This window comes from Gloeophyllum trabeum (genome assembly GCF_000344685.1).
Source record: "Gloeophyllum trabeum ATCC 11539 unplaced genomic scaffold GLOTRscaffold_00005, whole genome shotgun sequence".
Classification (NCBI taxonomy): Eukaryota; Fungi; Basidiomycota; class Agaricomycetes; order Gloeophyllales; family Gloeophyllaceae; genus Gloeophyllum; species Gloeophyllum trabeum.
In genome coordinates this window covers 605460-626892 of record NW_006920414.1, presented here as the reverse complement: position 1 = coordinate 626892, position 21433 = coordinate 605460, and the positions used below count along the sequence as shown (strand labels likewise).

Here is a 21433-nt window from a genome sequence, read left to right as displayed (position 1 = left end):
TTGGCCGACGCATTTACCGACGCGTCTCATTAGCTTTGCGGCGCGTCTCGCATAACAGCTCATACTCTTGGTCATCGACGCGTCTCTTAGCCTGGAGCACAGTGTAAAACGGTGGAACACAACATGGATAGCGATGAGGACACGCGAATGATGGACGCAGAGCCGATTCCCTCTGCGCTGAAGGGGAAGGGGAAGGCGGTCGAACAAGCCAATGGTCACGATGAGGACAACTTACCATGGCGAGTATATCGCTGTAATGAACCATGGCGAATTAACTAATATTGTTATAGGGTAGAGAAATATCGGCCAGTAACATTGGATGACGTCGTCTCTCATAAACACATCACTAGTACAAGTAGGTCCTTCATCCGTAAATGCGTGCCATGATGGCTCAAGTGCCGGCAGTCGAGAAGTTTATTGAGAAGAACAGATTGCCACATCTCCTCTTCTACGGCCCTCCAGGAACGGGCAAAACGTCGACTATTCTCGCTGTGGCTCGTCGGATATATGGGAAGGATTATAAGAAGATGATACTTGAGGTATGGCACTCCCGACCGTCTTCGTTTATTTGTATTGAAATGTCCGGTAGCTCAATGCCTCGGACGATCGTGGTATAGACGTAGTTCGAGAGCAAATCAAACAGTTTGCCGAGACACGCACGTTATTCTCTACGGGATTCAAGCTCATCATTCTGGACGAAGCGGACATGATGACACAGGCTGCCCAAGCTGCTCTAAGACGTGTAATCGAGCATTATACCAGGAACGTGCGATTTTGTATCATCTGCAACTACGTGAACAAGATTACCCCGGCCATCCAAAGTCGGTGTACGCGCTTTCGTTTCTCACCTCTACCAATCCCAGAGGTAGAGAGGAGGCTGGAAGGAGTCATTGAGGCTGAAAAGTGAGGTTCCTGCTGACTCTAGTTTCGTGATACTGACGGTGTATTTCTAGAGTGAAGCTGACTGAGGACGGGAGAAAGGCATTGCTGAAGCTCTCGAAGGGTGATATGCGAAGAGCTCTGAATGTACTCCAAGCTTGCCACGCAGCGTATGACCTAATTGGTGAAACGGAAATCTACAACTGCACGGGAAACCCACATCCGTCAGATATCGAGACCGTCGTGAACTCCATGCTTTCGGACGAGTTCACCACGTCATATCAAAGTACGGCTGAGTCCAAAGCAGAGCAGAGCATTTTTTCACAGTCTCTCGCAGTGATTTCTGCTCTGAAAACAGAGCGAGGGTTGGCACTCCAGGATCTCATCGCTGGCGCGTACGACTACATCGACACCATCGACTTCAAGCCTCACGCCAGGGTCTACTTGTTAGACCATCTGGCCACGACCGAGTACGTGTCTTGTGATGCCTTGGCAGACCATGGAGCTTATTTTGGTGCGTAGGTATCGGCTGTCCACTGGCGGAAACGAGAAGATCCAGTTCACGGCGCTGCTAGGCGCATTCAAGAACGCCGTAGAGTTATCCGCGAAATCAACGTAGCACCATGTCTCGTTGATACTATATAGAATGTGTAAGACGCATAACTCCTACTTGAGCTATTGCATCCATTCACACGATCTTCACGACGTCCGACGCAGATTTGTCCTAAGGTATGAATATACGCATATCCGGCCACTAAGAAATATAGGCTACATAGGAGGTAGTATGGCATATGTGCGTACGCTAACGAGGAGCAGGATGTCCTTTCATGAGCTTATTGATTGTGTTTGTCCGCAACGGTGTATCAGCGAACAACGCCCGAACCAGCTTGATTAGCTCATCGATTTCAAAGTCAACTAACGCCCCCTCCTCGAAGAGGTATGTTATATCAGCGATAGATGCCTCCTGCAGGGACGTCAGATCAGCCGAAGCAGACCGTGAATGAGAGACTCACCAGCAATTCAGAGAGGTAGGAGAATTTCAGCCACGAAGGCACATAAGCGACCACCATTGACGGCTACACGCGATTAACAAATGCCCTATCAGATAGACGGCCTGGACTCACTTGCTCCGGGTCTTCCACAAAGAGACCCTCCAGGGCGTTGAAAATTCTGCACAATTCGCTAAGTCTGTGAGAATCCAGTTCTGGGATGTCGGACAATGCCAAGATATCTCCCAACATCCGTGATAGAGCTGCTTCGGCTACCAAGCCCACCGCAGAGTAGTACTTGCTTTTCTGCAAGATAGGCTGATGCAGAATAAGCCATAGGGAGCGGGAGATGAAGGAATGATATCTACCTTCCACAGCTGAGCGAGACGTCGGATATGCTGGAGTGCTTCGTTGGCAGCATTTTCGCATTCATCGAACTGCTCTTGGTCTGCAACGTCGACCAAACCCTCTGTCCGCGACAATATATCATTGATTGCTCGTTCTTCCTTTTCCTGCGCGGGCTGTGTCAGTCGAGGCGACACTGACGTAGATGTGGCACTCACAATACTGTAATAAAACCAGGAGTCGCCAAGGACTTTCAGTCGGCTCTGGCACTCCGATATCTTCTCCTTAACAGAAGCGGTCCCGAAAGCTGCCTTCTCTAGCTCCACGCCTAGATAAAGGCAGTCATTAGAGAAACGCATCGAGCGTGAGGCAGACTCGTCAAGCTCGGGCAGGAACTTCACGGGATATAGCGCTCGGTATAAATCGAGTACCAACGAGGCGGTCTGCATCAGAACCGTGCCCCGGGGATGACTCGTGGAGGCTGGAGAAAATATCTTCGACGCTGTATATTCCTTGCTCTCTTGCACAACTGAACGCACGATATCCAAAACGTCCTTCACGCGGTTGGATACAAGGTAGCTCTCCTTCGATACAGTCCGAACCTTTATTGGTTCTAGCTGCTTGCTCGGCTTCTTGACGGGTGGGACAGGCGGAGGTGGAGCAGGAGAAGCGGGGATCGAAGGGGGCAAAGGGGAAGCAGCCGGAGAATCGATACTCGATCGACCGTTCTTCGCCTTCGCAGATAACTTCTCCAGCCTAGTAGCAGGCTTGGGGATGGGTGAAACAGGCAATGGTGGAGGTAGTGTCTGCAGCGACTCCTGAGGAGGATCATTCCAAGGATCATCTTCCCAAGGATTGTCGTCTTCAACCTCTTCGGTATTGTCTTCTACCGCCGTCGCCTCATCGTCGTCTTTCCAGCCCCAGGCTTCTGCAGGGCCCTCGTCCTTGTTTTCTTTCAACTCTGGCGCAGGCTCGTCGTCGTCCAAGCCCCAGCCATTCTCATCGATTGCATCCCCGTTGATCTCCTTTTCGTCCTCAAAGCCCCATGCTGAATCGTCCGCAACGTCATCCTGCACGGCTTCAACCGGTACCGTGGTGATTTCCGGCTTGGTGTCCACCTCCGCTCGGAAAGTCCGGCTGGGGTCATCCTCTTGGACGATAATCGCCCTTGCCCGATCCAATATTTCGATCCTCCGCTTCCGCTCATAATGTCCGCTTATCCCCTTAACCCAAGCTTGGATCTCCTTGTCAGGGCTCTTATCTCCCAAAACATTCGATATATATTCTTCCTCAAACTTGAGGGCCTGCTCCGCCAGACGCAGGAACCAGGGTAACCTGTCAAGGCTGGCAGGCAAGGAGGGTATGAGCAGGTTCTGAAGCACGGCGTTTGTGAGCGGCTTGCACAGGGATTGGCGGAGGGAGTTGACATGTGGCTCAGGGATGGCGGTAAAAAGATGCGTGCTAAGGAATGTCAATACCGTGGATAGATTCGCCAACCTGGAAGACCGATTCTCCGAATCCGGCGGCGAGGGGAATATGGTGAGGTGGTACTTAGTACTCCCCGGGATGTCCTCGTTCTCAGAGACGGACACGGCGCATGGCTGCTTAGACAAGTAGTCGATAAAGTGCGTGCTAATGTCTCGCCGCATAGTTGATATATGAGCACCCATGGCCTCGGGTGAGAGGCAGGAGAATATTGACGGTAGATTTATGAATGTTTCTGACCGGCGAACTTGACATTGCCGAGTGAGAACATGTTCAGCGTGGCCGGTCGCAACGTGACGTACCTTGCACGGAAGGTCGGATGATGATTTCAGTCGCGGAAATCACCACGCTGCGGGTGTAAGCATCGTCCAGCTGCTCATCTGTGCGGGCCTTCAGAGCTTGGAATTCGCGCTGGAAATAAGCTGATGAGCGATCCATTCCGTATTCTACAGATGAGCCATGATACGAATGAGTGGTCGGAACACTGCCAGAAGGTCATAGTCCATCTCTGGGACCTCACAGTGGACACATGATGCACAAAAACCTGGTGCTTTCGTACATCGCGTGTCAACCCTGGTGAGGAGTAGCCACTTTCCAGCGGCGCTTGTGCAATCCGCCTTGTGACTCTCCCATAGACAGTCGGTATCCAGAGATTACGCATATTCCGTAGAAATAAGTTCATCACTCACTGAAAGGTCTTTGAACACTTTAGCTTGAGTCAAAGGTGGTGGCGCTTCCATGACAAGTTTCTGCAGATTCAGACAGCTGCTCTTGGCTTCAGGGAGTTTGCCCTCTCCTAGGCTAAACGTAAAGTTTGTATACTCTTTCCGGCATAGTGCCAAATGTTCCAGCGTCTCAAGCTTCACTGAAGTATTTGTTGCTTCCTGAGCGACAGACGCGTGTGAAGCCAGGTCTTGCAGCAGTCTTGGAATTAAGCCTGACTTGATTGGACAGTCGTATCATGCTCAGACAGTCGATATGTAATAGTTGCGCACCTCCGGATCCGACAGTGAATGTGAGAGGTCGTCAACGTTCGCCGTCAGGGAACGTAAGCGTTCTTGGACAGACTTGGTCGATTCTAGCTGGCGTCCAAACAAAGGCAGATCCTCATGTATACGATCATGAATACGTTTCTATATTTGCAGTTCAATAACCTCCTGCAATTGAAATTTCCGCGAGTCAAACGTACTTTCGTCAAATATATTGTATCGTCCAGCTGCGCTACCCATGATGAAGCCACCTGCGCCGTTAGGCCCTTCTGGGTAGTCTCGGATATCGCGGACAGTATTCTCGTCGACACATCTTGCGGGACGTTCTTACGCGGTAGGTGGTCGGGTACGAGGAAGGCCATGCAGGACGGTGACGGACGCGAGCAGGTCGTGCACGGCGCACGTGTCCCGGTTACACGTAGCGTCACTTCGCCGGGAACTCTAATCGAACTCTATAGCTAACGACTTTCAAGTATAAAGACTCATTTCTTGTGTTAATTCGCTATGTTCGGGCGTGTTCTTCTCGTTCTCGGCGCGCTCGCTCTCCTGCACGGTCTGTCTCAATGGTAACGGAGTGTGAGTCTAAGCTTACAGAAGCATGTGTAGCTGCTTTCTCCACGTACGAACGTTAGTCGCTGCTCCTCTACGACGGTCCTCTATGTGACAGTTGTGAATACCAGACCTTTCGTACCTGAAAGCTCTTGGCAGGCTGGAAGAATCAGTGCCCAATGATGTGATCAATGCCTTTACATGCTCGCCGCTTATCCGACTAATATTCGTTGAAGGTCACCTTGGAGGCCCTAGTCGGCTTGTTCTCAGGGATCCTGGGAGCGTCATTAGATGCACCAGCTCTGAAGGAAATTACCTGGGCGAGCGAGATGAAGAAACGGTGCGTATTCTTTTTGCTCGCGGGCTCTTCGAACCAGCTAACACTACGACTGATTGCAGCACGATCGATGAAATGGATACGAGGCTCGGATTTGCGAATTGGGGAAACCGAGGTAGCTCTTTACTAGGGGAGAACTACGGCAAGAGTAAGTAGGATGTACCGTGACTTGCACTCTGGATGTCAGGAGGTCTCGAGGACCCCTTAAAGTACTATATTATCTCTTCCCATCGGTGGTCGCCCATATTCGCCGGATATATAATATACCCTGCTGTATCGTTGTCGACTTGAGACGACCATGAATCCGCTCTTGAAAGTTGTGGCCCCTTGTGGGCGCTATAATGTAGCCACATTATAATGGTTTCCCGATTTGGCTTGCAAGGCCAGCTCCAAAGGCCAAGCGCAGCGAAACAAAGGCAAATATCGACTTCAACGTCCACCTTTGCTCTACCCCTCTGTCGTCAACCGTGCTGCAGGCCGTCACTATTTATTCTTGTTTCTGAGGCTCCAATGGGACTGGTTGAGGTGAGCGGAGCCAGCTATATGTCGTCGTGTTTGGACCTGACCCCTCGCAGGAATTCGAGTCGGCGTTGAAGGATGTCGTGCAGGGGAAGCATCTGTCGGCGTCGAGGATGAACAAGTTAACAGAGGTCGCTCTCAAATCCATGGAGGTACGCGTCTACTCTGTGTTTGTCTCGCTCAGTGCACTCATGGTTCGTACTGTACATCGCTCGACGCGTGCAACAGAACGATACACAACTTGTATCTGTACTGTACCGCACGCATAAGACTCTCCCTCCAAAGTCCAAGATATCTAGTCTGTACGCGTTTGATGCGCTCGCCCGTGCAGCTCGCAATAAAGTGGTCAAGCACGGCGTTCCTAGCGACGTAGACGCCGGGAAGGGCAATTGCGCCACATTTCTGTTGAAAGTGGAGGGCGTCTTGGACGGTCTGTTTCACGACATGATTTCGTCAGGACCTCCAGAAGCCAAGGTTAGTGTTTGCCCCCTCTGATTTTCCGACGTTCCCTACGTAGCATTCCGAGCACGGCCGGTAAGGTTGTCTCAAAGAGCACTCTCGGTGTCCAATGTCCCATGGACATGGATGCTAATTCGCGCGCCTACGACCGGATAGCAATTCTGCCCATCATACCCAGTCCGCCCGGCCGTATACTTCTGTTGATCGCCACGATCCAGCACCACGCGTCAAGGACTCAATGAGCGCGTCCAGTCACATGATATGGATCGTCTACGTTACGCTTTCTATTTTCTCAAGGGACGCGTAGGAGATGATTGTCCTGACATCGAGTCCTTTTCTATGTTGCCAACAGGAAAAGACAAAGAAAGTTCTTGACATATGGGTCAAGTCCAATACGTTCCCTCCCGCTGTTTTGGCGCGCCTGGCAGATATCGTGAAGGAAGCTGACAAAGGTGCTTATCGAGATCCATCTTTCTCCCCGCTAAGTACTCCTCTCCGCCCTGTAATCCTAGCTATGATATCCAGGATCTTTGCCTGCCGTACAATGAGAATTGGAACTGAATCAGCGTCTGGTTTGTTTCTACGTCAGAGCCGGAAATAAAAACCGACACTACGCCCGATCCCCGAGCCCAGTCCACACCGCCTACGCAGCCGCCTCCAGCACACCCTACTCCACCAGCGGTGGACGCTGTGCAATCGACGCTGTTAGCGTTACTTAGTCAAGCTGCAACAGCAGCAGCCAGCCCTCCGTAAGCACGATATTTACCTCCGCATCCAGATTTCATTTGTAACGTCCATAATTATAGCCAAATACCACCAAACACAGCCGCAATAGCTGCCGCGACACAGGTCGCGCAGTTAGACGTCAATCAGCTTGCGCTGATACAGCAATTAGCACAGACAAGCCAATTAGGCACCACGAATGCTGCACAGTCTCCATCAGTACCATTATCCTTAGCACCACCCGGCCCTGCTCACGCACCTAATGCGCCGCCATCTTATCCTTTTCGGCCGCCCGATCGTGACGATCGGCGTGAATACGACCGTAGGGGCCCTAGGGTAGACCCATACAACGACCCGCGCCGTAGCCATAGCCGCGATGACTACCATGATGACCGAAGAGACTTGCGAGGCGGCTATCGTGGCGGCTACCGCGGCCGTGGACGAGGTCGAATGGATGATCGGGACCGCTTCAGTCGTAGGGATCGCGACTGGAGATCTCCTCCCAGAGGAAGACCGAGTCGTTCTCGCAGCCCTCCTGGTGGAAGGTATGGACGGGACAGACAACCTCATAGCCCCCCTCGAAAACCACCGCTACACCCTTCGGCTCACCATCCGGAACCATCACGCCTTCGTGGACCTTCTGCAGACTTAGACGAGTTTGGGCGAGACATCAGACCGCAATCTAGTAGAGATCCCGGGACGGCGTCTGCATCTCACGACAAAATAGATATGCAGTTGCAGGCCAAGTTGACATCTGTACCCTCTTCATTAGAGCGATCACCTACATTGGGAGATAACAAAGCGTCACAGTCACAACCACCTAGTTATCCCAAGGGAGCTGACGTCGGCCCCTCGAAAGTTCCACTAAAACAGAAAGGACTCGACGACTATGATTTCTCGGCCTTTGATCCTACGTCGCCTGCCGCGTGGGAAGCACTCGGGTCGGCGTGGCAAGTTACTCATGGTTATCAACCCTCAGCAGAGGAAATCATGCAGTTAGTCATGGCAAAGACGATGCCGGCTATGGCACCCATGGGCGGACAAGTAGGGATGGCGCAGGGGGAGCAGTGGGGCTCCATCGGTTGGCAGCAGTATCCAGCAGAATCTGGTGTTGCGGGTTCATGGTCTACGAGTACAGAAGCGCAGGTTCCTTCGAGTAACGGTGGGCGTTCGTACGGCAACGTCCGAGAAGAGAATGGGGCATCTGAACAGAATAAAGATACTCTCGAGGCCGGAGAGGTTTCGGAGGAGCAACCGATGTCCAGCACCGAAAGCGCAGGCCTAGCGGGCGACAATAGCGTTGGAGGGCAAGGTCGTATGCAGAAGGTCGGAGACAGATGGGTCTTCGTCAAGGGATAGCGACATATTAGGCTACAATTCGTCCACGTCATACATGCTCTGTATCGTCTTGCAGTCTAGTCAGTTGATAACTACCGCTTCTCCGCTCGGGGTAATCGTAAGCTGCGTAATCGACGCGTGGGCGGCCTACCTGTTCGGAATTGAAGCTCGCCGCAGAGAAGGGGCTCGGCCAATACATAAAGTAACATATGCTCGAACATAGGGCACCGATCAGAGCGCCGACGATGATATCTTCTTTGTGGTGCCGCTAGAGAGCGAAGTCAGTATAAGACGATGCTACGAGTGGATCTACACTCACGTAATCTTCAAGGCGGGATATTGCAACCCAGGTAGAATACGCTAGTGGTAGCAGACACACAACGAATCTGCACATGCGTGTACGAACAAGTGTGCCACTCGGTGTCGGAATAGAGAAGCACCATGCAGCCGTCTGACCAGCTATCCAGAGCGCTAAGAATGTCATTCCCGCAAAAGCTGTAGAAGAATGACCCGACGGGAACGATTCTCGTCCGTCCCGTATGCTATCTGCTTTCCTGATAAACTGTGTCAGTCACCGACTATACCAGATGGCGTTGGACGGCAAACCCTGTGCAGGCTGCCAGGGCAGTGTCCCATCTACATCGACTCAGGAAGTCCGGTCGTAGTCGACCTGAATTCGTGGTGAGAAGCTTAAACAAAGGGTCAAGTCAATCGAGCCTTACCCACTCGATTTTTGAGACATTCCGTGACCAGATGGGTCAAAGACCTGCCGCACATTAGGAGCGGACGATGGAAGAGCTAACAGACGTACCTCCCAGTCCAAAGAGCGAGCGCGGCATGGTGTATCTCAATAGCCGATTTTTTGAATGTGCCCACGGCCGTGGTGATGATCAGGGGAACAAACAGTGCGATGAGGTTGTTGGTATATCCGCTAATCCTATGGGTCGAGATAGGTATACGATCCTTTGCCTGATGCCAGACGGAGAACGTAGCGACGCACTGCTGTGTCACATGCTTGTGGCTGATCGTACTATCATCTGGGCTGAAATCCCTCTGGAAGACAGGCAGACGGGAGACAAAGTCACCCAGAAACCAGAAAGAGGTGGCCACAGCCCTGTCGAAGGGTGAAATTCTCGTCAGATTTCAACTCGACACGCAGAAACTGTACCAGTCAATGGAGTAGGAGATATTCAACCAGTCTAAGGAATTATGGCCGAATATCTCCTTGATCTTGTCCTGAATCCGCGTGAGGAACATGGAGCTGGAAGCCTGGGAACTGGGCGGCAAGTCGCGGCATGTAAAACGCGTGGTGTCACGCCGTTACGGATCACACATCAAAAGACGCCTTCAGAGACGCGACCCGACGCGTCTATCCCGTCCGCCGTCATCTCTCACTATGGCGAAGGCGAAGGCCACCAGCCAGGCTGGCAAAGGCCAGAAGTCTATAGCGGACTACTTCGGCGGAGGAAATAAGAAAGGGAAGAAAACGAAGGTCTCCGATGACCACATGGACGTGGACACGTCGTCAGTCGCGGACGCAACGGCCGACGAAGAGGATGATCACGGTGAAGAGGAGAAAAGTGTAGGCGCAGACGAGGAATACGTGGACGATGGAGGCGCTTTAGAGGACGACGACGCGTTCGAGGAAGAGGCGGTGGACGAAGCGAGTGCTGATGAGGCCATGTCCGTGGACGAAGAAGTAGATGAGGACATGCACTCTGCTCGGAAAGCAACATCGACAGCTAAGTCGAAATCCGCACTGAAAGGTCTCGGAGCCTCCAGAGGCCAGGATACGACCGTCGCATCCGACTTACCTCCCATCAGCGATATTCGTGCCATGTTCTCCGACCTCGTGAGCCATATTCCGGACATACAAAAGGTTGCCAAGCGGATTCAAGGTCGGACGCTCCGAGTAGCCACCATGTGCTCTGGCACGGAGTCGCCATTGCTAGCGCTCGAGATGATATGTGAAGCTATACAGGAGCAGTACAGGGTCACTCTCAAGATTGAGCACGTCTTCTCGTGCGAAATCGAGCCTTTCAAGCAGGCCTATATCGAGAGAAATTTCCGTCCTCCTATCCTGTTCCGCGATGTCTGCGAGCTGAGCGAGGACTACGCGTACGTACCCGGCATTCGTATATGATAGATGTTTATTGACGTCTCCTGTATAGGACAACGGCTTACGGAGCTACTGTAGAAGTCCCAGGGGATGTCGACATGCTCGTTGCAGGAACGTCTTGCGTGGACTATTCCAACCTCAACACAAAGAAGCAGGACATCGACGCTAACGGAGAGTCCGGAAGGACATTCCGTGGAATGATGTCCTGGGTCCGGAAGCATCGCCCGCCTATCGTCATTCTCGAAAACGTTTGCAGTGCACCTTGGGATAAAGTCGTGAAATATTTCGAGGAGCACAAGTATAGCGCGACGTCGTTAAGGCTCGATACGAAGTCATATTATATTCCCCATACCCGCACACGTGGGTATCTCTTGGCCGTGGACCAGAAGAAATCTAGTCTACCCCGCGAATGGCTTGACTGGCTTAAACGGCTGAAAAGAGCTGCGTCTTCGACGCTGGACGAGTTCTTGCTTCCCTCGGACGATCCTCGCATCCAGCAGTCCCGAGAGAAACTGGTCCGTGAGGGCTCCAATGCGCTGGACAGACGGTCTGGCCGTACAGACTGGGGCCGTTGCGAGTCGCGTCATCAGAGGACGCGCTTGGAAGAACAACTGGGTTCGAAGCGCCCTCACACCAACTGGGACGAGAATGGCTTGTGCAAAATGCCAGACTTTACTTGGGGGCCCGACTGGGGTATAGTTCAGGTCGAACGAGTCTGGGATCTAATGGACATTACGGTCCTGAAGAAAGCGAAAGACTATGTTGATCCCAATTACAAAACGTAAGTCCATCCGCAAGGTGATTTTAGACCCGCATCTGACCCGTTGAACGACAGGCAAGTGTGGAACTTGTCACAAAACGTGGATCGCAATGTAGGAGAGGGCAAGGAAGGCATCTGCCCATGCCTTACGCCGTCCATGATTCCCTACATCTCCAATCGTGGTGGACCTATGGTGGGCCTTGAAGCCCTGTGTATGCAAGGCCTACCCATCGACAAACTACTCCTGACAAAAGAAACGGAGGATCAGTTGGCCGATCTTGCGGGCAATGCCATGTCTACTACCGTTGTCGGCGCCTGCATGCTGGCTGCGCTGGTCGTCAGCGTAAAGTTACTGAAGCCCGGAGACGACACGGAAACCTACGAGTCCAAGGGCAAAACCGGTGCCGAAGGCCGGAGCACGGGCACTATGAATGTCGACGAGCCCGAGGAAGCGGAGCTCCCTATTGAGGAGCATGTCGTGGGCGAGGAACGCTTGACGGAACGCCCGCTAGATCTGTCGGCTATGAATCAAGGCTCCCTCTCTGAGATTCTTGCTGCTGCCCAGCGAAGCGTCCGGTTGTGCATCTGCGAGGGGCGTACTGCTATGACGGAGCGCCGCCTGAATCGCTGCGTTGATTGCAGTTATACCTCTTGCGAGAAGTGTGGCGGTCGGCCGGAGCATAATTACCAACTTATAGCTTTTGACACACCCAGGGTCGCCCCTGGCGTTTTCGCAAGGGAGCTGAAAGCCACGCTTCCTATGTCGCTCTCTGTTGCCAACGTGACACAGGAGACGTTGGTGGCAATCAAGGAGGCAGCAGGAGTGTCAGTACCCGAAAGGCACTGGCCTAGCTGGTGTTCTGCTGTCCTTCGTGCTGTCGCCAACGAGCTGCACTTTGTTGAGCCTAAGCGGCAGGAGATCTGGACAGCGGTTTACCAGTCTCCCTCGGCGACTCTGGAGCTCTCACTCCATCCTTTGCGTCCAGAATGGCGGCTCTATGCCAAGCCGGAGGCGAAAGAGCCTGCTAGTTCGAAATTGCGCAAGATCCTTGAGACACCGGTAGCAAGGTTCGTCTGCAAGGACAGTCTATTCGATGGTGTTTGGGAGATTGGAGTCCCTTCTACTACATCCGTGAAGATAACTATCGAGGGAAGCGGAGAGCTCGTTCCATCCTGGGAGGCTCGCTTAGGCTTACAAAGTCCTGAGTTCCGAGACCGTCAGGTTTACTCTCGCATCAAGGTTACCGTACCGGAGAATGATGTCGACAAGTTTGATAGGGATATCAGCGGCGAGTATGAACTTCTTGACCGTTGCGGGACGGCATGCTGCGGACTTCACAAGCAAGTCTCCGAACTATCTGGGTTACCGCCTCTATTTTTGCTGTTCGATCCTGCACGAGTCGGTCCCCCTGACGAAGACTGCTTCGCATTCTCTATCAGTACAAAGCGATACGAGTTCGGCGAAGCAAGACCTATCATATGTAGGCTGTCTCCAGAGTGGCGACAGCATAAGGTCATCAAGGAAGGTACACCCGTTAAGTGCGATATACCCACAAAATGGGTCGAGGCTGAGGATATAGCCTTTAAGGTGATTTCAGCTTCTTGCACGTATATTTTTCAGTTGTTGACGTCCGCCATAGTTTGAAACAGGTCACCAAGCAACTTTCGCGTCGGTCGAGGGTGACGTCGCGATCACAGCAGACTGTGACGCCTGCCGTAGTGCCGACGCCCTCCTGGTATGCCGTGTTGCTCTGGATGGGAATGCAGGACCTGAATGGCCTCGGGATCACTGGGTCGAGGTCGACAAGATCAATGAACGCTTGACGTTCAGATCGTTGGCCTGGATCATCGAGAGAATCCGGAGCACCCAAGACAAGCTCAAGGAATGGCAAGATGTAGATTTCGTGGAGTACTCTACGGACTGTCAGCGTTGCGCCCCGACCGCCCCGAATGTCCGCTGGATGAGAGTGAACAAGAAAATACTTCCAATTGAAGATACCGTTCAAGCCGGGGAATACGAGCGTCGCCTCAAGAGGCGTCCAGCCCCCTTTGTCACCCAGCTCAAACTTGGGTCTGACGGAGTTGGAACCATCCGGATCGGAGTGAACATCGCTTCACTACTTCATAGGGCTATGTCACGGCTTCCCAAAGCCGGCCGAGCTGAGAAGCACGCACTTTCATGGCACCTTGACACCGACTTTGCGCCTGCGGCTAAGTTGAACTTCCCTAAGTTCAAGCTCCTCAGTAATCGCAATGACCCTACTCATGCCCAACCGCCGAACTTCAAGCTGGATCTGAGACCCGAGCAGCTCCGGTCACTTGGGTGGATGCTGCGTCAAGAATCTCGGGATGCTCCTCCGTTTATCGAGGAAGAGATAGCTGAGGCAATCCTCGAACCTTTAGGCTGGAGAGCTGAGGGTCGTGCACGAAGGCCTGTCCGAGTCTCGGGAGGTGTCCTCGCTGACGAAGTTGGCTATGGGAAAACTGCGATTACCCTGGGTCTCATCGACTGGACCCTGAAAGACATACACAGACAGTACCAGAAAGCGAACGATATGCCAGGAAAGATTCGAAGTCGAGCCACTCTCGTTGTGGTACCTCCACATCTCACGAGACAGTGGGCTTCTGAGGCAAAGAAGTTTGTGGGTACAAAACTGAAGGTGGTTTCCGTGGAGACAGCGGCGAAGATCAACGCCTTGACCGTTGAGGCGGTCTGCGAAGCTGATATCCTCGTAGTGGCGTCTAACCTCTTCCACAGCTCTGTCTACCTTGATAATCTCGAGGCATTCGCAGCAGGAGGTACATTGCCTTCCAGTGATGGACGCTACTTCAAGACGAGGTTGCAGTCTGTTTTGATGTCTCTGCGAAAACAGGTGGATTTGCTGAAGGAGGGTGACTCGAAGAAAGTAATGCAACGCATACATGAAGGGAGGAAAATAGGTACGTTGCCCCTCCCGTTTCCTCAGTGCCATACATGAAACCCTGGCGTAGATGAGGAAGCCGATGCCCTCATTCCAACCAAAAGGCTGAAAGGCAAAGCGTACAGGGAAGCTGCAGAGAAGACCACGCAAGCTGGGACTGCCGCGCCCTCCCCTGGTTCTCCGGCCCTTGCTACACCTAAAGGCCTCGTACCAGAGGTTGTCATCACCAGCAGGCGGAGCAGCTGCTCATCCGTGACCAAGTCATCGAATGTTGATGAGTCTTCAGGCGCCGAGCAGTGTACTACTGCCCGTCCCAGGAAAACCTCAAAGAAGACAATAGTTATTTCAGACGATGACGACGATGCAGCGATCACGACAAAAGCGAAGACCACCAAAAAAGCTACCGGTACGAAACGCCGCAGACAGGTCGATAGCGACCAAGAAGACTACGTTATGGAGACTTCGTCATCGAAGTCCCAGGCCAGCTCTAGCGATGCTGATATGGATGTCGACGAAATCTCTGACTCCAAGCCGAAGGGGAAAGGCAAGCCATCCGCCAAGAAACGCAGGACGGTAGCAGCGCCAGCGAAAAAGCGGCGAGAGGACACCGACCCGTGGAAGCTGCTCACCTCTGCAGTGAGAAACGACTGGACGCAGATGAGAGCGCCGCCCCTGGAGATGTTCCACTTTGCCCGGGTGGTCGTAGACGAGTATACTTACCTAGAGGGCAAAGACCATGCTCTCATCACTAATCTGACGACCGACAGACGCTGGGTTCTATCTGGTACCCCGCCTCTCGCAGACTTCGCGTCGTTGAAAACAATTGCCGCCTTCCTGAATTTGCATCTTGGGGTTGACGACGAGGATGAATTCCAGGATAAGGAAAAGAAGAGGAGGAAGAAAGATCAAACGAGTAAGCTCAGACCCGTCCTTACATGTAACCGTTACTCAATTCCTTGGGTGCAGCCGCGGAACAGTTCCACTCTTTCCGCGAAGTTCACAGCTTGGAATGGCATGCTCATCGACATGATCTTGGGCAAGGTTTCCTCAATCAGTTTGTCCGACAGGTACACATTATTATCCATTGGAAATCCTCGTAATACTCACTCCGATTTCAGAATATTGCCGAAATCGACGAGATTCCTTGGACAGAAAAGGTTGTGAAAGTCGAACTGCCCGCGGCTGAACGAGCGATCTATCTTGAGTTGGAGCACCATCTCCGTGCCCTTGACATGACCATCAAGCGGGGCAGGAAGACCGAGAGTGATCGTGAAAAGAGGCTGACTCAGGCGCTCGGTGAAAGCCAGTACGCACCAGCTGTCTAACAAGCATCGATCGGTTTCTGACGTGCATGATTCCTAGGTCTGCGGAGGAAGCCCTTTTAAAGCGGTGCTCGCACTTCGAACTGGAAGATAATGACGAGGAGAACGCGATGACGGCATGTGAGACGATTGTACAGCGTCGTCATAAGGAACTCGAAGCCTGCAAAGCGGACCTCCTGAAGCACTTGCAGGAGGCTGTCGCGATGGAGCGCAAGATCGGGCGCACGTCCGAGGAGTCGATGTTCCAGGAGTTCGTCCGCGTGTCACGGTCCGAGGGCGTCGGCGACGCGGAGGCCAGCCAGGTTGTGCTGGACCTGCTCGACGAGGCCGGCGTGGCGGCGCCGCTGAAGACGGTCACGAACAAGCCACACGACCCCCGCGCGGGCGGGTCGTCGAAGGGCAAGAGCAAAGCGGACGAGGCGCTCGACGACCTTAAGTGGAAGCACCGCGAGCAGACGCACGTCATCCGCCGGCTGGCAAAGGAGCTTGTCGGGCGTGTGCGCTCGCTCAGGTACTTCACGGTCGTGCGCGACCTGCAGAAGCAGCGGGAGGTGCCGCCGGAGATATCGTGCCCCGCGTGCGGGAAGGAGGGGCTGTCGCCGGATGAGATCGCGGTGCTCAGCTCGTGCGGCCATACCGGGTGCTATGAGTGTGTCAAGGAACATGCGGGGCTGGAAGAGTGCGTGGCGGCGCAGAATGGAGGATGCAAGTCTGCTGCGAGGGTCATTAACGTTGTCAGAGGGAACACTCTCGGCGTGGACGACGTGGAGAGGGAAGGGAGGGGCAAGCACTACGGGATGAAGTTGGAGAAGGTCATCGATCTGATCAAGTAAGCATTTCACTCAGATCTACACCGGCAGATACTGATGAAATGGCGTAGGGAACATATCCCGAAGGATGAACGCGTCCTCATCTTTGTGCAGTTCCAAGACCTCACCAAGAAAGTGGCTGAGGCACTCGAAGCGCACCACGTGCCGTTCCTCGAGATCAAGGGCTCCGCGTCGAGCAAGTCGAAGGCGCTCGAGAAGTTCCAAAACGATTCGGAGGAGCGCGTGCTGCTGCTGAACGTGACGGACGAGAGCGCGAGCGGGGCGAACCTGACGGGCGCGAACCACGCTATCTTCCTGAGCCCGCTGCTCGGGCCGTCGCAGGACTGGTACACGTCGCGGGAGACGCAGGCGATTGGGCGCATAAGGAGGTATGGCCAGCAGAACCATGTCAATGTGTGGCGATTCTTGTCGACGAACACGATTGACGAGGAGATCTACGAGCAGAGGACGGGGAAGAAGGTGTAGAGATGTGGGTTCTTGGTTTGTGTTGTGCTCCTGCTGTCGATGCTGTGAATGGCTGTAAGCCGTAGCGTACCACATTTGTATAGTTAGCTGCTGTCATCTAATAGGGTTGGATATAGTACGGGATTAATACACTAGATTGTACATTCCTCCTTGCCATCAAGTGAGAACCAAACACTATTGTTACTTCAGTCGAGGGGGAAACGCTGTCATAAAGGATAGAGGGAATGTTTATTGCATTATTATAAATAACACGAGAGCACATACACAGCATTACGATACAGTCTCCCCAAAGGTTCATGATATACAATATATGCTAGAAAGTAAAAGCATCCGCCCGAAGTCTACACGTCGACCCGGAGTTCTATTTGCTCGACATGACATAGCCGGACGTGTCCAGGATCTGTTTGCCGCATATCGAGCAAATACCTTTCTTGTAAGCACATCCTGGGTAAGAGTCGCACCACATAAGCCACCCGGACAGCTTGGGAGTCAAGATGGAGGTAAGACGTACCGTGACAGTACTTTGCCCCGTTCTGCGTCGTCGTCTGCTTGCAGTCTTTGCATTTGTTCTGGTATGGCTGTCGGCGGCGATGTTTAGTAAAAACACCGCAGAAGGGAGACAAGGTTACGCACTGAATACCGATTCTTGGACGACGACCCGCCAGCTCGAGGTTTCCCAAGCACGTTGTGTCCGCCCACCTTCCGCGACCCCTCTTTGATGCTGGACGAGGAGGACTGGAAGGGATCCGGCGCTGCGACTTTAGAAAGTTTCTGCAGAGGAGGCAACAATTCGTACGGTGGCACCGGGACTATGACTGGCTGGACGCACCTTCTCACACTTCTTGCAGACCATGGCGGTGTGAAAGATCGCTGCTTCCTTGGTGGCGGACCAGGATATAAGTCGCACAGCCACAGCTATAGTGATAGCGTCCGGAAGGTTAGGGTTACCCCTGCAATCTCATCCTGCCGACGAATAGAGGGCTCTGAAGTCTGAACGCGCCTCCACTTTCAGCGCTGTCGCTGTGGGTAGTTGCCTTACTGATCCTACGAATGCTCATATATCAGGCGGGACAATATTCAGAGTCGGAACATGAATAAACCGCCACGTACAGGTTGTTTGTGGGGTGTTCGGCGTACGCCTAGCCTCAGAATTCGAGGACGGTGGTCTAACTACATTTTATTCAGAGTAGCTTACGGGCATGTATGGTCAGCCACCAGCGGCCGCGCCACATCACCGACCGATGCACGAATCAGCCAACGGTGCGCAGGTCTCCGCCAAAAGGTCTCCATCTATCGTATCATTGCCCCGTCAATAGAAATCGCACCATCAAGTTGAACTGGTATATATGTCCACTTGATCCTTTCCGTCAGGTTTATCACTGTACTCGCATTCATCATGACTTGTCCCATTGTCGACATCGTCGTCGAAGAGCTCCAGGCCCGCCCAAGGCCCAAGGATGTCGGTATGCTTGCCATGGAGATGCATTTCCTCAGGAGAGTAAGTCTACTCTCGTTCTCCCCACTACTCAGGCTGATTTGTCCGGCAGTGCATCTCAGAGGAAGAGCTCGAGGTATTCGACGGTGTATCAAAGGGAAAGTATACCATCGCCCTGGGCCTGCAGTACATGGCCTTCGCAGACGACCGCGAGGATATCAATCCCTCTGCACTGACTGCGCCCATCGTCTTTGAATGTTGGTACCATCCGTTTATTATGGAGGATATTTTCCTACTAACTCTATCCGCTGACGTGACACGTTTAGCCATTCATGGGACCTACATGACCGATACCTACGACTTCTATAAGCCCAGGCTTGACTTTGAATACCCCGAAGTGGACGGTCCTTTATCAGTGACGTCCTACCTGACTGCCCTCGATATGTCCTACTCCAGCTTTGGCGAGAAGACTGGCCCGGGGCGGGCCGTAACACACGACGACCCAGATTCCACCTTTAGCTTGGATGACACCGCCTATCACGTATTCCATTGCCCGTACGGCAAAATCGTGCAGAAGGGCCACGCGCGCCTTCTGTACAATGACTTGGTCGCCGACCCCTCCGCCCCCAAGTCCATAGACCAGTCCATACTCAACCCCCCCCCTCCGCCTCGCTCACAGACGAAAGCGTCGAAAACATGTTCGGGGCCTTCTCTAAGGATGAGTGCGCGTCTCGAGTTGTACTGTCGATGTACTGCGCGAAGCGCTGCGGGAACATGTACACCGCGTTGCGGTACGGCGGGCTCGCTTCTCTGATTTCTGCCGGCGGGCCTGCGGATCTCCGGAGCAAGCGGGTGAGCATGTTCGCGTGCGGCCGTGGGGCCGCGTCGTCGTCCTTCACGCTCCACGTTAAGGGCGATACGACCCAGATGCGGGATAGGATAGACCTACAGCGGGTGTGCAGGTTGTGCCGTGCCAGGAATAAATTGACTCGCTCCAGGTGCGTTTATGCGATTGTGACACTAGAATATCTGACGCACTGTGAATGTCTCCAACTGCGAGAGGTGAACTGTGGACGGTCCGCTTACGAGCCCGGGGGTCCGTCGATGGAAAGTGGCCCCGTGCCTTCTATCTAGAGGGAGTCGACGCGAAATATAGGCGCAAGTACGCCCGAAGACCACTTGCTTTGGCTCGTAGTACGGCTATATCTGTTCTCCTTCGTGTCGCTTTGCCCGTGCCGCTAGTCGCACTGTTGATGTTATCTGTTTACAGCGCTGTCGTGGCCCTCAACGAGTCTTCCGTGGTCACTGGCCACCGTAAAATATCGGGTGCAAGCCGCCACGTAATCGCAAATGTTAAGTTACCCATGGCCAACTTGACGGCGATAGCTCGCGTTCAAGTTCTTTGGTTGACGCTCTTAATCCAACCCGGCTATCCCGTGCGCATTCCCGTGAAATTCAACTGCTTCAGTAGTTCACAGCGACTGGATTTACTGACAGCATTTAGCACTGCGAGAAAGAGCTTATGATCATTGACAGTTGTCAATGAAGCGCTGATGTTTTCCTTGGAGAGAAACATTTCCCACCTGCCTATCATAGCATCAGTCGTGCGTACCTATCCTACAGTACCTTCGAGCGTAAGGAGGGACCGGCGGTTACAAAGTAGTGCACTATAGAACCGTCTCTGCTGCGGGAGAATTTGCTTTTCCTGATGCTTAATAACCGACGCGTCTGTGGCGTCCGGCACAGGCCAAACAAAGCCAAACAACGCGAGCTCCAAGCCTCAGCCAGGATGCCTACTGAGCTCTTGCATCCTTGCGGCCATCACTCAGGCCGGACGACTGCAGCGAAGTATTAACTGTCTACTAATGTGATGCCTCTTCCCACTGAAGCGCGATGCTGTATATGAGGGTTTGTTCCCGGGGGGATTCAGATGAAGCGATTCGTTCCTTCATTTCAATCTCGACTGCTGGACGCCGAGGCTGCCAGCCTCCAGACAGCTCGACGTCACTGGTAGCTTCGAGCGGCTGGCACGCTACACGAATACCCCGGCCAGCCGCCCGGAAACCAACATAAAAGGCGAGCGAGTCCCTCTATCTCTCTCATCATCGAACCACCATGTCTTCGCTCTCCAGCACTCACACTGGCAGCCTCTTCGACGCGGTCCACCTCCTCTCGGGTGTTGACCTGCTGTCTCGCGTACTTCGCAGTATCTCTCCTGCTCTTCGACGGCTCTACTGCTTCCTGTTCGGCTATGCACTTGCTCCTTCGCTCGATGCGCCTCCTACGGTCTTCCTATTGGACGGCCCACGCGCATCAGTGTACTCGAACAGTGACGGATACTCCCCGGTCAAGGCCTTTGTTCCCGCCTGCATACTGGGGAGCATCATTCTGCTCGTCTTTGGTTTTACTATCGTCTATCGGTTCTCTCGCTCTAGGACGCCTCACTCTGAACTCTCCCCTGGTATTCAATTCTATTACGACACCATCTACGACACCATCGACAACCCTGGGGACGCCCGCTCTTCCTCCTGGGCTAGTGATGACGACGTATGTCCAGGCTGCATAGCTGATGTCACCTATCCTAATGTCCATGATTTACAGAACTATGAAGAACATCACCTCGACTTCATCAGCGGCATCGACGAGGATGCCAACTTCGAACAGCTCCCACCGGTGCCCTCCCTTGAATTCGTCAGCGTCGGCGCCGTGGAGGACCCCGACTACATTGACCCCATCTTCGCTGTGCTTCGCGAGTCCCGCAGGAAGCGAAGGGCGGCGCGGAGGATTGCTCGCCTCGAGGCCCAGCGGGAAGCCCTGCAGCGCGCCCTCGTCTTCGACATGGTGTGGGAGACTGCACGGGAGGCTCGAAGGAAGAAGGAGGCCAGGATCGCTTCGCCCGACAACCCTGAAGTGGTTCGCCATCGGAACCGCGTCTGGGAGCACGACAAGCAGCCCAAGCCTCCGGACCT

At 53.4% G+C, this 21433-nt stretch overlaps 10 protein-coding genes across 10 annotated transcripts; 6 read left to right on the top strand and 4 right to left on the bottom strand.

The window, feature by feature from the left end:
- The first annotated feature begins 53 nt into the window (after positions 1-53).
- On the top strand, positions 54-1621 carry GLOTRDRAFT_138046 (P-loop containing nucleoside triphosphate hydrolase protein). Its single transcript, XM_007866835.1, has 8 exons — positions 54-239; positions 291-355; positions 406-539; positions 590-903; positions 954-1165; positions 1217-1349; positions 1402-1529; positions 1597-1621. The coding sequence occupies exons 1-7, from the start codon at positions 124-126 to the stop codon at positions 1496-1498; spliced, it is 1071 nt and encodes a 356-aa protein (XP_007865026.1). The 5' UTR covers positions 54-123; the 3' UTR covers positions 1499-1529; positions 1597-1621.
- A 60-nt stretch (positions 1622-1681) lies between these two features.
- On the bottom strand, positions 1682-5049 carry GLOTRDRAFT_115586 (uncharacterized protein; the record flags this gene model as incomplete). Its single annotated transcript, XM_007866834.1, has 9 exons — positions 1682-1843; positions 1893-1955; positions 2004-2186; positions 2237-2380; positions 2432-3945; positions 4001-4109; positions 4388-4639; positions 4694-4831; positions 4888-5049. The coding sequence occupies 9 exons, from the start codon at positions 5047-5049 to the stop codon at positions 1682-1684; spliced, it is 2727 nt and encodes a 908-aa protein (XP_007865025.1).
- Positions 5050-5130: 81 nt separating this feature from the next.
- On the top strand, positions 5131-5878 carry GLOTRDRAFT_74825 (uncharacterized protein). Its single transcript, XM_007866833.1, has 5 exons — positions 5131-5240; positions 5294-5314; positions 5368-5420; positions 5473-5576; positions 5636-5878. The coding sequence occupies exons 1-5, from the start codon at positions 5192-5194 to the stop codon at positions 5727-5729; spliced, it is 321 nt and encodes a 106-aa protein (XP_007865024.1). The 5' UTR covers positions 5131-5191; the 3' UTR covers positions 5730-5878.
- A 205-nt stretch (positions 5879-6083) lies between these two features.
- Positions 6084-7077, top strand: GLOTRDRAFT_138043 (uncharacterized protein; the record flags this gene model as incomplete). Its single annotated transcript, XM_007866832.1, has 4 exons — positions 6084-6098; positions 6149-6244; positions 6321-6566; positions 6904-7077. Coding segments are annotated over 4 exons (531 nt in total), but the record flags the coding sequence as incomplete, so codon positions are not given.
- Positions 7078-8228: 1151 nt separating this feature from the next.
- Positions 8229-9376, bottom strand: GLOTRDRAFT_74822 (uncharacterized protein). Its single transcript, XM_007866831.1, has 4 exons — positions 9335-9376; positions 9219-9282; positions 8932-9166; positions 8229-8880 (listed from the first exon to the last, which is right to left on the bottom strand). The coding sequence occupies exon 4, from the start codon at positions 8663-8665 to the stop codon at positions 8243-8245; it is 423 nt and encodes a 140-aa protein (XP_007865022.1). The 5' UTR covers positions 8666-8880; positions 8932-9166; positions 9219-9282; positions 9335-9376; the 3' UTR covers positions 8229-8242.
- Positions 8662-9488, bottom strand: GLOTRDRAFT_40506 (phosphatidic acid phosphatase; the record flags this gene model as incomplete). The annotated part of the gene is made up of 5 exons (XM_007866653.1): positions 8662-8880; positions 8932-9166; positions 9219-9282; positions 9335-9378; positions 9424-9488. Coding segments are annotated over 5 exons (627 nt in total), but the record flags the coding sequence as incomplete, so codon positions are not given.
- Positions 9489-10008: 520 nt separating this feature from the next.
- GLOTRDRAFT_115584 (uncharacterized protein) lies at positions 10009-17176 on the top strand (the record flags this gene model as incomplete). Its single annotated transcript, XM_007866830.1, has 9 exons — positions 10009-10730; positions 10784-11512; positions 11567-13079; positions 13132-14431; positions 14483-15325; positions 15379-15479; positions 15531-15718; positions 15775-16563; positions 16615-17176. The coding sequence occupies 9 exons, from the start codon at positions 10009-10011 to the stop codon at positions 17027-17029; spliced, it is 6600 nt and encodes a 2199-aa protein (XP_007865021.1). The 3' UTR covers positions 17030-17176.
- Positions 17177-17245: 69 nt separating this feature from the next.
- GLOTRDRAFT_138039 (uncharacterized protein) lies at positions 17246-17887 on the bottom strand. Its single transcript, XM_007866829.1, has 4 exons — positions 17859-17887; positions 17663-17800; positions 17541-17607; positions 17246-17473 (listed from the first exon to the last, which is right to left on the bottom strand). The coding sequence occupies exons 1-4, from the start codon at positions 17880-17882 to the stop codon at positions 17391-17393; spliced, it is 312 nt and encodes a 103-aa protein (XP_007865020.1). The 5' UTR covers positions 17883-17887; the 3' UTR covers positions 17246-17390.
- Positions 17888-18425: 538 nt separating this feature from the next.
- Positions 18426-19373, top strand: GLOTRDRAFT_120834 (thiolase-like protein; the record flags this gene model as incomplete). The annotated part of the gene is made up of 3 exons (XM_007866828.1): positions 18426-18527; positions 18577-18721; positions 18791-19373. 3 exons carry the CDS (start codon positions 18426-18428, stop codon positions 19276-19278), a joined length of 735 nt encoding a protein of 244 aa, XP_007865019.1. The 3' UTR covers positions 19279-19373.
- Positions 19374-20579: 1206 nt separating this feature from the next.
- Positions 20580-21377, top strand: GLOTRDRAFT_128202 (uncharacterized protein; the record flags this gene model as incomplete). The annotated part of the gene is made up of 2 exons (XM_007866827.1): positions 20580-21011; positions 21066-21377. Coding segments are annotated over 2 exons (744 nt in total), but the record flags the coding sequence as incomplete, so codon positions are not given.
- Between the last annotated feature and the right edge of the window lie 56 nt (positions 21378-21433).